At 38.6% G+C, this 17121-nt stretch overlaps 1 protein-coding gene across 2 annotated transcripts in view; it reads right to left on the bottom strand.

The window, feature by feature from the left end:
- Positions 1-17121, bottom strand: part of Sgcd (sarcoglycan delta) — a 539196-nt gene that overhangs the window by 91378 nt on the left and 430697 nt on the right. For both annotated transcript variants that reach the window (XM_076936992.1, XM_034505672.2), the window contains exon 6: positions 10858-10930. In XM_076936992.1, coding sequence (XP_076793107.1) covers positions 10858-10930 — 73 coding nt within the window. The remainder of the gene's footprint in view (positions 1-10857; positions 10931-17121) is intronic.

The following is a 17121-nucleotide window of genomic DNA, read 5'->3' as shown; positions in this document are numbered from 1 at the left end:
AATCCTTCTAGAGGACTCAGGAAAAGGGCAGTGTGGCAGAAGCCTTTAGAGACAGAGAATGTCTGACTGAAAGGTGTGCTGAATATAGTCGCCTCCCTTGGAAAAGCACAATGTAGTGACTGTAAATGGACCCTCTGAAGCTCCAAACCCGTGAACAAGATCAAGGTGGTCAAAGTTGAAAAGAAAGTGATAACCACAAGTTGGAACTGAGTAGAAATCAGCACACAATGACTTCATTAGAAAGTGTGAGGAAACTGAAAGCTAAGGGTTTGTAGGTCTAGTAGAAAACAAGCTGCAAGATAATTCAAACTGCATAACCTTGGCTGGGCCAGGAGTGGCAGTGAACAAGTACCTCTTTGATCAAAGGATACCTGGTGAGGCTGCAATCAGTGGCTAACGGAGCAGGCCACATGAACTGTCACCATCAAGGACTATTTCTTTCGTATTTACCTTGTGACCAAGATGCCCTTACTGCAGAAGACTGAGGCCAACTCTGGCTTTTGTCATATCAGGACAGATGACACACAGAAACCCAGGCATCAAGTGTCAACCTGCATATTCTTGAGCAAGGCCTCTCCAAACATACTAAGCTTCAAAGAAGTCCCAAGCAATGGATTAAGACATCATTCTAAACTGTTAACTGACCAGCCCAAGAGGAAGATACACAGATTTTGAAAACGGATGTCAACCTATCTAGAAATGCCAGAATCTTTGTATCTCAGAGCCCATTACTCAATTAGTTCTTCATACAGTCAAAATAGTTTCTTTCAAAAAGTATTCACTTTGCTTTTAATCGTGTGTGTGTGTGTGTGTGTGTGTGTGTGTGTGTGTGTACATGTGTGAACCTGTGAAGGCCAGAAGGCTTTATAAGAGATCTTAAGTGCAGAGGTTTATGGTATACTGTGAGTAATTGGACTAGGGTGCTGGGAACAAAATTCTAGTTGACTGAAAAAGCAATACTCATTCTTAAAACACTGAAGTATTTCTACATCCCCTCTGTAGAGATCCGTGGTATATTAGTTCTTAAACTGAAGTCATGCATGAATCACCAAGCATTTCATAAATCTCTAATCAGAAAGCAAGAGCTAAATTTATTTTTTAATTGAAAGTAGATCCTTTTCTCATACAATATATCCTGATTTATAGTTTCCTTTCCCTCCACTTCTTCCAGTTCTTCCCTGCTTCCCCTCTCTTCCAGATCAACCCCGTTTCTGTCTCTTATTAGAAAAAACAGGCTTGTAAGAGATAACAACCAAACATGACCAATTAAAATATAAGACCAATCAAAAGCTTTCACATTAAAGTTGAACATGGCAAACCAATAAAAGAAAAAGAGTCCCAAGAACAGGCAAAAAAAATCAGAGACCCACTCCATCTCATAGTCAGGAGCTCCAGAAAAGTACTAAGATAATAGCTGTAATAAATCACCAAGGATCTGGTATAGACCAAGATAGGTCCTATGCTTGCTACTTAATTCTCTGTGAGCTCATATGTGCCTTGCTTAGTTGATTTAGAGGGCTGGGTTCTCCTGGTATTCCCCATCCCCTGTGACTCTTAAAACTTTTCTGTCTCCTCTTCCACAAGATTCTCTGAGCTCTATGGGAAGAGACTTGATGGAGACCTCCAATTTAGACTCATGCTCCACATAATGTCTGGCTGTGGGTCTCTGCAGATCTTAAATAACTTGAATCATTTTTATAATGTATAGTTTAAAAGCAGGAGCAAAAAGATCAGGGGAAGTGATGGAAAGTATAGATGGGCAACAAGAAAAATAAAAACAAGAGGATGGTAGAAGGTGGGGAAGACAGTTGGGACATAACCAAATAGGTTATGCTAAGGTTGTGAGAGGCTTTTAAGGTGTGTGTGTGTGTCTATGTGTCTGTGTAGGTATGTGTGTAGGGGCTACCAACCATGTATGTAGGGGCTTCTGTAGAGACCAGAAGAGAGCATTGGTTTACTTGAAGTTAGAGTTACAGGAGGTTGTGAGCCACTGAATATGAGTGCCATCTCTCTGGCTCCTGTTTTGAATCTCAATCATCACATCAGTGAGACCCATAAACAAAGAGCAGATTACTGAGTGACGTTTGGTCCACCATTGTGTATGACCATGGTTAGGAAATGAGATTAACTTATCCAGGTATCTCATAGATATTCTTGTCTTACTCTCACTTACATGACACTGTATTCTAACAAACCATGGACAACCCTGGGTTTAGAAGAGCACATGAGAAAGAAGAAATGATTGACTAGCTGGTTTGCTTTAATTCATTTCTGATTCTCAGCTGAATTCATGTAAGATCTCTTGTCATCTTGCTCTGCTAACCTCCCATTACTCTTTGTTTTGAAAAGGTCTTAACTGGAATCAAACAAGCCTGGCTTCAAGCCAGGATCATGAAGGCTGTAATTAAGCAAGATTTTCTGTCTCTATACCCAGCAGGGCGATCTATGGAGGAGGAAAAACAGGAGTCAGAGGCAATTTTGTATTTTTCAAGAACAACAGGACGATATATTCTACATACTTTACATAATAAATGACAGAAGCTGACATTTTAATCAAGACAAAAACAATAACAAAGTTGTTGTATTTTCTTTGGAGGCAGAAGGCAGCCGTAGCTCATGAACACATGGTTTTCCTGCAGTCAAAGACCAAGTTATCAACAACACTTTTAAGATGGTAAGCCTGCCTTGACAACTAGGATAAAAGTGCAATTTTAATCCCTCCTCTGATTGGTTTTTTTTTTTTTTTTTTTTGAGTGTTTTTAAAGTCTTTAACTCCTAAAATTAAAAGTTAATCTAAAATACATAATTTTAATTTTTAAGCCACTTATCAGGGACATGAATGATGATGTCATTTCAGTGTCTCTCTTGTGTTCAGGTAGAACTGGGTCTATCAAGAACAGGTAGAAGTGGTATTTTTCAGCCATGCCATCGATGGCTTTAGCTAGGATGCCTAGTAATGACTTGAGAGAGGCTTGAGAAATGCTTGTGAAGGCATTCCCTCCTTATCTTGTTTAGATTGAAAGACAAAAATATCCAAATCACCTTGGGGAAGAATAGCATTTGGACTTATCTCTTGCCGACTTCTGGTTTTCAAAGGCATGAATATTGCTTATGACAAGGGCCATAATGTTGGGTTCTGACAGTTTTTCTTCCTTTGATTATTTCCACATTTCTTTCAAGATTCAGAAAGGAAGACTCCTAGCCATTATATTGTGTTATTAGCTAAATAACACATTGCTAAAACACATTGGGATTGGCAAGCCATTCCCCTTGGAAGCCTGACCAACTGACAAACCACTGCATGCAGGCAAAAGCAAATGGCATTCCGTTATTGTTCTTGTTGACTAATTTTTCTCTCAAACTTTTATCCTTATGAGTTGTTGGGTGGAAAGTCAAATGGTATTTATTCTGGTAAACTTTCTGTGAGCTCAAAACAAAAGATTTTCCTTAAATAATCAGGTTTTTATATTTTCTTTCCCTCTTTGGAATGCTATAGCAGGGAAGAAGTTTATGGAACTTCCTGGTAAGATGGCACAGACAAATTCCATCTTCCAGGACATGTAGTTCTGGTGGGCTTCAGGATTGGGTAGCAGCTCATACTGAATTCTATTTGGTTATTTCCATGCTTACTTAGCTTCACTGAGTATCAGGTATGATTGATATTGCTAACCCATAAAGTTGGGCATGCCTCCTGTTTCAGTCCCATGGCAGACTACCTATTAGGTGCTTCTGCCTATATTATTATTATTATTTAAGTATGAAGTATCCCCTTTTGTCTCATGGATTCAACACTTAGAAACCAGTTGATGGACTGCTGGAAGGTTCTTGAATTTGGAGAGGGCCAAGATAGAGGAGGTGGGTTGCCATGATGTACATCCTTAGGGACTACAGATTGTCCTAACCTATTCCTATATTTACTTCCTCTCTTTTCTGGCTGCCATGATGTTAATTGCTTTTCTCTACCATGCCTTTTCTGCCTCAAGGAATGGAAACTATGAAAAAAAAAAAAAAAAAAGAAACATTTCTTTTAAGTTATTTCTAACAGGTAACATGTCATAGTGATTAGAAAGCTTGCCAATTATCTTCACTGCAGGGAATCATCCTGGCAGCCTGTCCAGCCCCAGCATCAGTTACGACCTGTGTTCCGAAACAGGATTCAGATAGAATGTGGCTCAGTGGTGGAATGCTTACTTAGTGTGCATGAGACTCTGGATTGATATGCAGTAACAGAAAGGGTGTGGGGTGGGCAAGGGTGTAGATGTGGGTGTGTTTTATGTGGGTCCTCTTAAGACATGTCTCTTCCTTTTCTAGAGATTCATAAAATTTCCTCCCTAGCCCCATGACACACAGGGAGGCAATCTGTGGAAGAACTTTGCACTGTGGCTTCCTCCCAAAGTTTCAGAAAGTGCAATGACATGCAGCTAACTTTTCTTTTTTACTTTTATTTATTTATTGTTTATTATTATTATTATTATTATTTTGTTTGTTTATTTAAAGACAGAATTTTTCTATGGAGCCCAAACTAGCCTAGAACTCAGTATTAGACCAGACTGCCCTTGAACTCACTGAGATCCTCCTGCCTCTGTGTACTTGTACGGCTAGCTGATTTTTCTTAAAACCTATCTAATTAGCTACTTTCTCCATCACTGAGGGCAGCCATTCAGATATTTATTAAATTCTTGCATTTCTGACATTTGTTATCTTTCTCCCACAACTGACCAGACATTAGAAGAGACAGGCTCTTGATTTCTGTCCAAGTAAAACCTTCCTTAGTTTATGGCCTCATTTCTCCTATGATGTTGCCTGGCTCATATTCATCCTTGGCTCCCAAAGAATCACAGCATAGAACGAAAACAGATATGGTACATATCTGTTTTAACAAAGGTAGTTGTTTTAAAGAACAAATCCCTTGGCTTTTTAAAAAATATTATGTTGGAGACAGGATCTCCTATGTAGCCCTGGCCAACCTAACTCACTAAATGGATCAGGTTGCCTCAAAATTGTTGGGCTCTTCTAGCCTCTGCCTCCCAAGCACTTCAACAACAGACATATGCCATCGTATCTGGCTTCTATCATTCTATCTATATTTTTTTAAGGAAAAAGGAACTTTTGAATGATAAATGGATCAAGGGCAAGGGTAGAACTACCTTAATTATTGGAGCCCCACTTTCCATTTGTTTCTGTGTCCTCAGAAAGATCAGCAAAATGGGAAAAGAGAACTAACAGTATGGCATTGCCCAATCTAGAAGATTGTCTTTGAACAATGAATGCTAGTGAGGATAACCATTTATCTGTCATGTTCATTGTTACCATAAATATAGTAGCTGTTTGCATCCCTTGTTTCACCTGAATTGAAAAATAATTACTGGCCTTTATAACTTGATAGAAATTTTTATTGGTAGAGAAAAATGTTAAAGTTTGTGAATGCTGGCCTAAGATGTCAGCAGTGATTATAGAGAACTGTCTATTTTTTCCTCTCCAAAGCTAACAGTTTTTGAGCTTTTATTTTCTGAGTTTTTCTGTGTTGTAGGCATCTTCAATTCTTAAAAACTTAAGAGTGTTGTCCGCATTCATTGTACACATGGGACTTGGGGCCAAATTAAGAACAACTTCAGGACAACCACAAGGCCCAAAGTTTTGACCAGTTGATCCCGTTACTGATAATTTCCTTCAGACTCTGCAGTCCGAGTCTTTAGTGTATGACGCTCTGGTAAGTAACCAACCAATACTTTGTAATGATCTCTGAGCCTTCCAGACATCTTACATAGTTAGGCTATTTGAATATTTTTTAAAACTTTCATTTTAATCATATTCTGTGACTGAATAGTTCTGAATATTATGTATGGAAAACAAAAAATCCTCAGCCAAAGTGTGTGGAATGGCGGGGCAGGGATGGAGGAAAAGGAAGAGAGGATATAAATTATGGAAAATGTTTGTAAAATACTAAGAAGGAAAATTTAAGGGATTTGTAACCAATGACATTATGTGGTGTTGCTCTATACACCGCACACCCATGGCCATGAGGCTTATCATAAACTCCTCTTACTGCTTTTCAGTTTTAAAAGCCATTCTTTGAAATCTTTATATTGTGACTTTGAAAAGGGTTAGTACCCGCCCTGTAGTTAAGTGAACCCCAATGCTCTGTCAAACTTTCTTGGTGCCTTAAATTTATAAAGCACTGGAAGCCAAGCTAAATTTAGTTTTGAATAGACTAAAAAAAAAAAATTATTTTTGTCAACTTATGTCTGTTTGAATTCGTGTTTCACTATGATATACACAGATTTTACATCTTGCACATTCCCAAAAGAGTTTAGCTTTCCTATTTTACATTATAAACAAAATAAGTACACATACCCCCCCCCCCCACACACACACTTACATGCCACCTATAGAATATTGCAGGATATGCTGGGATTGATAGATGTATATAAGATTTCTTCCTACCAAAATTTCTATCACAGAACTCTGATAATATTTTGGAAAAAAGAACTAAACAAAGTAATATCAGTTATCAGTTATTGTTCAACATATTCGAGAGCATTTTTCACCCCCAAACTATAGAATGTGTTATCTTTAACAACTTAATAAAGTTTTCCATGACTTTTGCAACCATATTTGAAATTGCTTCAACGCAATTTATTAAATACCATAGCCAGCAAAAGGAAAATCACATTTTCATAAATGCCCTAGAATGTTGTAGGGAACCACAGAGATAAGTTGAGTCATTTGTTCCTTAAGCTAAGTGGCTAGAGATATCCATTCCTTTTCAACCCTAAAGCTGAGTCACTGTCTCTTTTTCATGTATCTCAATTAAAATATCATTGAGCATGGACAACCTAGTGCTACTAGGTAGATGCTATGACCATTCTCTGTGTTTCTACCAGTTTGCTAAATTCCTCTATCCCATCAATTATTATGTACCACTGTATTTTGGGTTATATTTGTGTTTCAGCCCCCTTAGCTGGGAACTGTTTTAGTGATCATTTTATGCACGCCTGCCTTCCAAGTGTTTAGTATAAGACTTCTAAGTAAGTTGCAACTATACTTTGTAAGTAGTCTCTGATCTTTAGGGAAAAGGTAATCAAATACCCTCCTTGCTGTAAGTATATGTGATGTAAGAGGTAAAGAATACATATATATATATATATATATATATATATATATATATATATATATATTATGTATATAAGTTTATATATATATAATATGTATGTAAGTTATTTGGTTTCTTGGGTCTTAGAGCTTCTTAGGGTTCCTTCCTAGATGTTGGGGCTAATTAAGGTTTTCTAACTATCAAAGTCCATCCAACTTTGTCTCCACTTTTCACTTTTCATTCCCGGTGTCTCTGATTTCTGATTCTTATTCATGATCCTCTAAGGATCTGAATCCTATAAGGAGGCCTCAGAGCAGTGTGGACATTCAAAGGCAGCCTCTGTTCTTATAGAAAATACATATGCAAAGCCATGGGGCCCATTTCTCACATCAGATCATGAACAGCTTATGATCAGAAGAATCTGAATAAGGGAACATTGAACATATTCATATTTTGAGTTGTGAATTTATTAAAATCCAATTACTATTCAAGGTGAGTTGCTCTTATTTCAAGGGACATGTTCAGTGCTTAATGTATTTTTGAGTAATGTTTTCCATCTGGAGCACTGTATCATTATTTTAGAATGACTCCGCAAGGTAAAGTCAACATGCATGTACCTACCATTGACCTAGACTGTTGGTGTAACCCTCATCTGTATGGTGAGAAGCTTTCTCTGCTTTGAATTTGAGCTCAGCTCAGGATTATATAGAGACATTTTCAGTAAATGTTGCAAAGCAGGGACCATAATCATGCAAGAACAAAGCAGTAATCTAAAACTCTGCAGTGAGGAAGCCATTTCTCCTTTACTGGAAGCATCTAAGAAAGAGATGCTGGAAGTCTCATCTCTGATTCTCATGAATAAGTTAGCAAGCAAACCAACAAACCAAAGAACATGGACTCTCCAGTAGTCAAGTGCAAGGACAGGGGAGCCATTGCAGTGGGAAAGCATACTGAGACAGGGGCAGTTTTCCCATGTTTATCATCTAGGAGAGAGTGGGTTGTAGACATTTAAGTTGTTTATTTTGCAAGACAGTCCAGGTTTAATTCTTCTGTGGTCTGCAGCCTTGATTTGTTTCTAATTAATAATTATTGCTGAGAAAAAATCTGTATATTACATTAAAAGAACCCTTTGCCAAACATCCCAATTTAACTGCACTGAGAGCTTCAAAGGTTCATTCACTTACATCTCAACCAACACCTGTCTATAAAAGTGTTTTAAAGAACATACTCTTGATCTGTAAGGCAGTCAGATGATTGTGTCTCCTGAAGCAAAACTCAATAGAGGATATGATATCAAAAGATGGTAGGATGTTGACACTAGAGAATAGAAGATATGAATGTTGATCTAAATATATTATAAACTCTTGTTTAAATTAAAAACTGTTTTAAAACAAGAAGCTATCTTCCATTCTAGATATCTTTTATGAAAGGAATAGATATCTAGAACCAAAAGAGAATTGCATTTCTGTAGATGCCAGGGCTCCATGTTTTGTTCTAGACCATGGAATGAGTTTAGTGGGTTTCTGACCCACAAAGACACAGCAGCATGAAGGTAGCAGAGCCCAGAGGACATGGGCTTTAAGATCCTTATCCTTTGGCTCCATAGGCAAGGTCAGCATCAATTAGAAGCACAGAGTAAAATGTGCTGCTATTCAAAAAATGGAAAATGCACCAAGCATTCTTATTCAAACTAGTCTGTGAACCATAATTGAGCATCTTTTCAATCTGTCTAACAGGTATATCTACCCTTCAGCTCACAACTGAAGATAATTAGGAATGGGGCTCAACAAAAAACCACAAACTTACTTAACTTTTATAAGTCTTTATTGTATTATATATCACATACTACATACACACAAAAGCTGAGAGAAAGAAAGAAAGAGAGAGAGAGAGAGAGAGAGAGAGAGAGAGAGAGAGAGCACACACTAATTGGACTGCTTTGTTCTTCGGTGTAAAATTTGCAAATGATAAAGTCACATTGTAATGTCAAAAGGCTGTCATGCTACAAGATGCCAATGAGGAAGGAATTCTAAAAGAAGAAAAGGCTAAATTATGAAATTTTGTACTTTTAACTGGACTCAGCCTATCATAATTTGGACTAAAGGGACAAGCAAAAGCACAGTGTCAGAATAACATATGGAACATTTTTATGATGCCTGTCCTAGTCAGACTTAATTTTCAACTTGTCAGAGCCTAGAGTCCTCTGAGAGGAGAAGCCTCTGTTGAGGAATTACCAGATCTGTGGGTATGCCTGTAAGGGACTGTCTTGATTGTTAATTGTTGTAAGAGGGTTCAGCCCACTGTGGGTGGCACCCTTCCCCAGGCTGGTAATCCTGGGCTGTATTTAAAGAGCTATCTAAATCTAAGTATAAGTGATTGAGCTAGAGGGCAAGCCAGAAACAAGCATGTTTCCATAGATTCTGCTATGACTTCTTTTTAAGTTCTTGCCCTGACTTCCTCAATGAACGACCATCAAAGTGTAAGCCAAACAAACCCTTTCTACCCCAAGTTGCTTTTGGTTGGGGTAATTTGAGTCACCACAACAGAATGAAATCAGGATAATTCCTATGAAAAAAGCATTAGTTTGAGCATTTGTGGACTTTGCCCATAATTTTAGAATAAGCAACAAAAGTACAGTTCTTACCTGAATTCTTTATGTGGTGGCATTACACCTGCATTTGCTCAGGAATTTTAGAGACTACACATTCTAATGCAATGTCTGGGACCTCTCTTGGGTTTGAAGTAGACACTGAAAGCTTATCCTCAGTATTATGAGCAAATATTGTTTTATGTTCTTCAAGGACCTGCTCTTTGATGTGGATTGATGTATACAGAAATCCCCTTTTGGCATGGTTTTATTCTAATTATATGTTTTTATGAGGAACAAAATGCTAATTTCATAAGGCATACTATTGATTAAATGAGGGCAATTAGCCTTTGTGGCTCCTTAAACAGTGGACAACTTTTGGTGTTGGCAATCTTTGAGGTCATCTTTTCTGGTTCTTTATAAAACATGTAATGGCTTGTGTGTGAATTTACAGCACTAGACTACACAGTATAACATCAGAAGTAACTTCAGTGTACTGTGTATGTTTGGTATCTGTTACCTAAGCTCTTCTGATATGCTGTACCTTCTCCTTCTAGCTTATAATGACCATTATTCTACTCTGTACTCTGCAAAATCTACTTATTTTAGGTTTAACATATGAATAAGGTCATGTACCATTTGTCTTGCGTGTCTGGCTTATCTCACTCAATGTAATGCCCTTGAGTTCATCTATGATGTTACATGTAGCATTCTCTTTTATGGGGGAAAAATTGAATTTGGTTTCGACACCAACTTCTGTTACATAATACTTTTGGGGCAGCTGATAGACATCAATTGTGATTTGTTTACTAACTGTATTGATTTGTAGCAACACAGAAAAAAGCAATAAGTAGACATTGTCAGCCCAGAAATCTAATCACCAATTGCCTTTACATAGCTGGAAACCTCTCACCTCAGACCTTTGGTTCCTTACGTACTCAGAAGAGAATTAATTAAAAAAAAAAATCGTTGTCTTCAGTAATTCTCCAATCTTTCCAAGTTAAAATATTTCATATAATAAATGTCAGTATTATTCAAAATAAGTTTTTGATCAGCCACAGACAGGAAACAGCTACTGATCTATGCAACTTGTATTATGCAAAATGAGTCCTTGGCTAGCTACAGACTAGAAATGGAAACTGCTGCTGATCTATGCAAAGCAAAGCCAGAAGCTTACCTTAGTTCTTTGAAGGGATCTGCTCTGACATTAGGTGTTTCTATAGATTTGGGGAAGACTGTGCCTTCAGCTCCTACAGAGAAAAGACAAAAGCAGACAGACATTGTCTGTGGAGTCATCCAGGACATCATCCATACACTAATAAGAGCTGAGAATGTGCATTTTGCCACTAGCTACAGGGCTTCTTTTTTTGTTTGTTTGTTTGTTTTTTTTTTTTTTGTTTTTTTGAGACAGGGTTTCTCTGTGTAGGCCTTGCTATCCTGGAACTCACCCTGTAGACCAGGCTGGCCTCGAACTCAGAAATCCGCCTGCCTCTGCCTCCCAAGTGCTGGGATTAAAGGCGTGTGCACCACCACCGCCCAGCGCTACAGGGCTTCTGACAGGAGAATGTTAAATCAGTTCCTGCAAGCAACCCTTGAAAGAACCAGGAACAACTCTTGCATCAGATTGAAGATAGGAGGACATTTCCATATAGGTTTCTGGGGTGGGGGTGCAACTACTAAACAAACAAACAAACATTTTACTTAAAATATAATTACATTCCTTTTTCCATGTTCATTCCATGAGCCCATGGGCACCCCCTCAAATTGATAGCCTTTTTATCAAAAAAGGAAAAGATCTTTAAAAACATGACTTGAAATAGGAAATTTTAACTCTTGTCTTATAAATTATTATTGGCCACCTTATAAATTGTTAATGGTCATCTGACTGGAAGTTTTGAAATACAACAGCTGAGGTCCTCTTGCAATGCAGTACAAATTCTGTAACATGGGGTTAGATGGTAGTGTTTGCTTAAAGTTCCCTATAAATAAAGTTCTGCCTCATAATTCTGAAACATTATTCAAATGGAATGTTATGAGAGATCACTTGAAGTATATATTTCTATACTCAATATAAGCATTGATCCCCAGCCCAATCAAGACATTTAGCTCTTGGTTGAACTATTATCTATACCACCTGTCTTTATCTATACCACCTGTCAACATAAGCTGAACTTTTATAGCCATAAACTATAGTGATTATCTAATTTTTATTATCCCTAAGAGATTTCAAATCATTTAGTCTGCAGTATACCAGCAACAATTGCCCTGGATATTAGATCAATTAACCATAGCTGGGGCTATGGTTATCCTGTACTTTGAAGAATTTAAGTGCTTCATATTTGTTGTATGTCATGTGTAACTTTCTAGAACTTCCTTGCATGTTTATATTGCCTTGAATTCCTTTATTTGTAATTATTACTCTTAATTTAGATTTATCCTGGTATTGTGATGTGTATAGAAAAAATAGTTTATTTACTGATATAGCAATAGCAAAAATATCCAATTTTATGACAGCAGCAATAAACCATTGAAAGGACAGTCAGAAAATAATACTTTGACCTAACATTACACCTAGCTATTAATGAAATAGCTTGCTGATTAACAGAAATTTATGTTAGCATTTTGAGTGGATCCTATAGATTTTATCATATGTACTAGCCCATATTCCCAACAGCAATCTCATTGAATTGACACCATCAATGGGTAGAAACAAGTGTGGGCCACTGCAAATCTTTCTCAGCCCGAAGATCCTCTTGTGTGTTTGTCTGTGTGTGTACATGTGTGCTTACCCAGGCATGCTTATGTAGAACTAGAATTGACATTGGGTGTCTTCCTCAGCTCTCACTAAACTTGGAGTGTGTTCTTGTGGCTAGATTGGCTAGCTAGCAGGCCCTTGGGATCCATCTGTCTCTACTTCCCAATGCTGAAGTTACAGATGTATGACAACTAATTTGCTTTTTATATAAGTACTGGGGATCCAAATTCAAGTCCTCATGCTTGTATAACAAGCACTTTACCCTCTGAATATTTCCACAGCACTGACATGCTTTTTACTTTTAAAAAATTCCATATCATTTCAGACACATTGAAATGTATACATAATGAAATCTACCACTTGTTATGCAAATTACATAAGAATGTTCAAAGTTTTGTTATGCATAAATTACTAATTTTGCCCCTGAGATTTCCACATTATGTTTTTGTATAATTGTAGAATGAATTGGATTTTAGACGACCGTGCAGCTTTTGTTAAAATATGCAGTAAATTTGGTTTTGAAGATTGTATTAATTAATTTTTTTCTTTGCTGTAACCAAAGGTTTTGCTCACACAGGGCTACCCAACATTCTGACACTCAGACATCATATAATCTAGACTTATGTTTGGCCATATTCATAGGTATTTGGGAGCACTTATGGCTCATGGGCCACAGACTAGATGTGTTTGGTTCATGGGTTGAGGTTATCATTCCCCACAGTGGAGAGGGCCTGATGGAGGAACTTGTTTATACCTGGGAAGTTCAGGAGGCAGAGGCAGAGGCAGAGGCAGAGGCAGAGGCAGAGGCAGAGGCAGAGGCAGAGGCAGAGGCAGAGGCAGAGGCAGAGGCAGAGGCAGAGGCAGAGGCAGAGGCAGAGGCAGAGGCAGAGGCAGAGGCAGAGGCAGAGGCAGAGGCAGAGGCAGAGGCAGAGGCAGAGGCAGAGGCAGAGGCAGAGGCAGAGGCAGAGGCAGAGGCAGAGGCAGAGGCAGAGGCAGAGGCAGAGGCAGAGGCAGAGGCAGAGGCAGAGGCAGAGCAGAGGCAGAGGCAGAGGCAGAGGCAGAGGCAGAGGCAGAGGCAGAGGCAGAGGCAGAGGCAGAGGCAGAGGCAGAGGCAGAGGCAGAGGCAGAGGCAGAGGCAGAGGCAGAGGCAGAGGCAGAGGCAGAGGCAGAGGCAGAGGCAGAGGCAGAGGCAGAGGCAGGAGGCAGAGGCAGAGGCAGAGGCAGAGGCAGAGGCAGAGGCAGAGGCAGAGGCAGAGGCAGAGGCAGAGGCAGAGGCAGAGGCAGAGGCAGAGGCAGAGGGATGCCAGCATTGACGTAGCCTTTTTTCCCCCCATTTTATTTAGTCTGAGACCCTAGGTCCCAGAATGGTGTGGCCCACATTTTATTCCACAGTTAATCCTTTCTGGAAAGTCCTTATAGATAAATCCCAATGAATGCCTCTCTAATGCTGTATAAAACTCCTTTATGCAATTAAATCAAAAAAAGAAATGAAACATCACAATGTGTATTCATTACACATCTACAGCATGGCTGAGATCCTTGGAGAAGTGAGGCTTGCAAGCTATGAAACTGTCAAGGGTTAAACTAGCTTCCCCCTCTGCCCCCTGCCCAGAAGTCACATGGTAATATATTGTTCAAGCTATCTGGGCACATCCCTAACCACCTCCAGTTCTGGAGAAATTACATCTCCAGAGACTTTCTTTTGAAATTCAGAAACCTGTGGTTCTTAGCCTTAATACTACAATGGAAAGGCACAGTGCTATATCTCAGTAAGGGAAGAGTTTGTTTATACTTTTGGTATATTTAAGTTCTAGTTGAATCTCCTTTTCCTCTACTCAGAATTCTGAGTAGAAAAACCAGTAAAGAAAAACCAGTATTACCTCTTTTTTCAAAGTCAGCTTTAGTTGTTTGGCTTATAAATATGGCAACTGTTCCTATCCACGGACAGCCTTCACTGTGTAAACTGTTACTCCAACCATGACTCTTGGTATTTTGCCCACTGTTATACACATTCCTACCTTCATAATACATCTGAAGCCTATGGTGACTGTGCATAATATGTATACACTGTAGATCAGAATGTACATTGCTTCAGACTAATCACTCAGATTTGAAAAATGGCATTTCCTCTTAATGACTTTCAAATATGTGACCAGTTTCTTTGTCCTAGTCAAACTCTGGTCAAGTCTCGTTCATTAGCAAAGGATGATAATCAAATACATCTGTATTTTAACCATACTCTTGGCTTTACTCAGTTTAAAGCAGTGCTACTTATCTGGAGCTCATGGATTTTGGTTCTGTAATTCCTCTGAGCCAGCTGAGGAGGGGAAATAAGTGACCATAATAAAGTCTCTCAACTCTTTACACAATACTGATGTGGGGAAAGTGAAACAGGCTAGGCTGACTCCATGACAGGTTTCAAAGGTGTAGTTTGGGAAACTAGGCCTAAATCTCTGTTTCCAAGAACTGGGTAAGTACAGGCCTCAGTAGCTGCACTGACACCTGGCCTGAGTCAAGGACAATGGGTCAGCAGCGGTTTGCAGACTTCCTCAGCTACAGTTTCTATCCCATTGGGGCCCAGAAACGGTTCTGGAATGTTCCTAGAGACAGAGCCAAGATTAAGATAGAGGTCACCTATCCCTTCACAGACTTCCCCTAATGTGCTTTAAATTGGGTCTGTGAGCTCACTCCTGAGTCTCTCCATCTTTGTTTACCACCTACAAAGATGGTTTTATTCTGGACTTCTGCAGAATAAAACACTCTCTGAGTTTCCATACTATTTCCAGACTAGAGTCCTGGGTATCATTCTTTGGCAGATCCTGGACCCTTACAAAAGGACAGTTTCCTCTGAATACCAGAGGTCAGGGCCATAGTTTTCTCTGATCCAAATATATGTTTGCTGTTCCCTGACTAGGCGAATATATTTTCCTCTGCCATATACTCATTGCCCAACATAACCAAAGACAAACAGTAAGTACTTAATACGTATTTCTAAAATGGCTACAACATTTATTTGCCACCCAATACATACTACCAAGTGCTTTTATGTATTTTGAAGATACCATTCCACCTCTTCAAATTGTGTTAGAGTCTGTGTAAGTAGATGCACCTTCTTTGAGCTAGACTGGACTGGTTTCTGATTGATGCTGTGATTCCTATAGGAGACTCACTTCTTGTCATAAAATCCCTTACACAATACTATTTAAAATGAGTGTTCTAAATAACAATTCAAGATATTATTTTAATTCTGCTTATAAAATAATAAACACTGTAATAAGGGAATATGGCAAAGGCTACATAAAAACACTTCTTTAAAGTCAAAGGTTTTTGGGAGTTGTAATCCCCTCCCATACCAAGGAAACACTTATCTAAATACCTTAGCTAAAATTTACATGGGTCTTATAACCACATCTGCGGTGAGTGCCCCTGCAGAGACTTTCATGAACATGTGACTATCAATTCATTTTTAGCTCTAGGGCCCTATCATCTTGCTTTGTTCATGCTAGGATATTATAATTTAAATATCAAATCCCACTCCCTGTGCTTCTTATGTGTTGAATGCTTATTCTTAGCTCTTGGTGGTATCTTGGGAGATCTTACGAGGTTTAGGAAGGGCTCTGAGCTGAAGAAAGTAGAGGTGAAGACATGCTGTTTGAAGGTATGTTCTATTTTGACTGTCTGGTTTTGGTGTCTCTGTTTCCTTCTGCTTCCTGACTACCATACAATGTACCACTCTCTGCTCCCATCTCTGAATCTTTTGGTGTTCTCCCTCACATATTCTAAGAAACATAGAGCCAAATGACCATGCACTGAACCTTCTGATGTTGTGAGCCACAGTAAGTCCTGCTTCTTTTATATTTAAACTTTTTTTTAAAAAAAAGATTATTTTATTTATATAAGTACACTGTAGCTGTCTTCCAACACACCAGAGGAGGGCATCAGATCCCATTACAGATGGTGTTGCATCCCCATGTGCTTGCTGGAAATTGAACTCATGACCTCTGGAAGAGTAGCCAGTGCTCTTAATTGCTGATCCATCTCTCCAGCCCCAAGTCCTGTCCTCTAAACCTACTCACATTTGCAATGAGATGAGATATTAACGTTCGTTAAAAGGTCTTTTATTTTTAAATTCTACCAGGTTTCTGATTTTTACATTTCCCTCTTTTACAGACAGCTATCCATTGAGACAAATCTACCAAGTTGTCCTCTACCAATTCTTGAATAATATATTATTTTTTATTCTATTATTTCAAAAAGGCCCCTGTTAAAATGATACCCACTGATTCTTTCTTTTGACACAATATAATTTACAGGCAATAAATGTTCATAAACAGTTTGACTGAAAAATCCATAAAACCATTTCAGCTTTATTTTAAGTTCCATTTAATGTCCCTCAAAAATGATTTCATCGATGTGTTTCCATTAGCTGGTTCTCTGCCCAATAACTTAATTCCATGCAATCAATCAGGAACTTATAAAGCATGTGACAGGATCTATCTAAAGTATCTTGATTCACCATAAAGATCAGCTCAGTGGTTCTTTCCTCTACTAGCTCAAGTTGGGGGTACATGTGTGAAAATGTCTTGAGTGTACTCTGTTACCATAGTAACAGAGGCATAGCATCTCTAGAGAGGACACTCAAGTTCCAAGCTCAGGGTTACAGCAGTTTCCTTTGTAGGAGTCCTG

The sequence above is a fragment of the Arvicanthis niloticus genome, chromosome 6 (assembly GCF_011762505.2).
Source record: "Arvicanthis niloticus isolate mArvNil1 chromosome 6, mArvNil1.pat.X, whole genome shotgun sequence".
NCBI classification, from domain to species: Eukaryota; Metazoa; Chordata; class Mammalia; order Rodentia; family Muridae; genus Arvicanthis; species Arvicanthis niloticus.
Note: the sequence above shows the minus strand (reverse complement) of the source record. Positions and strands in the feature narration are given on the sequence as shown.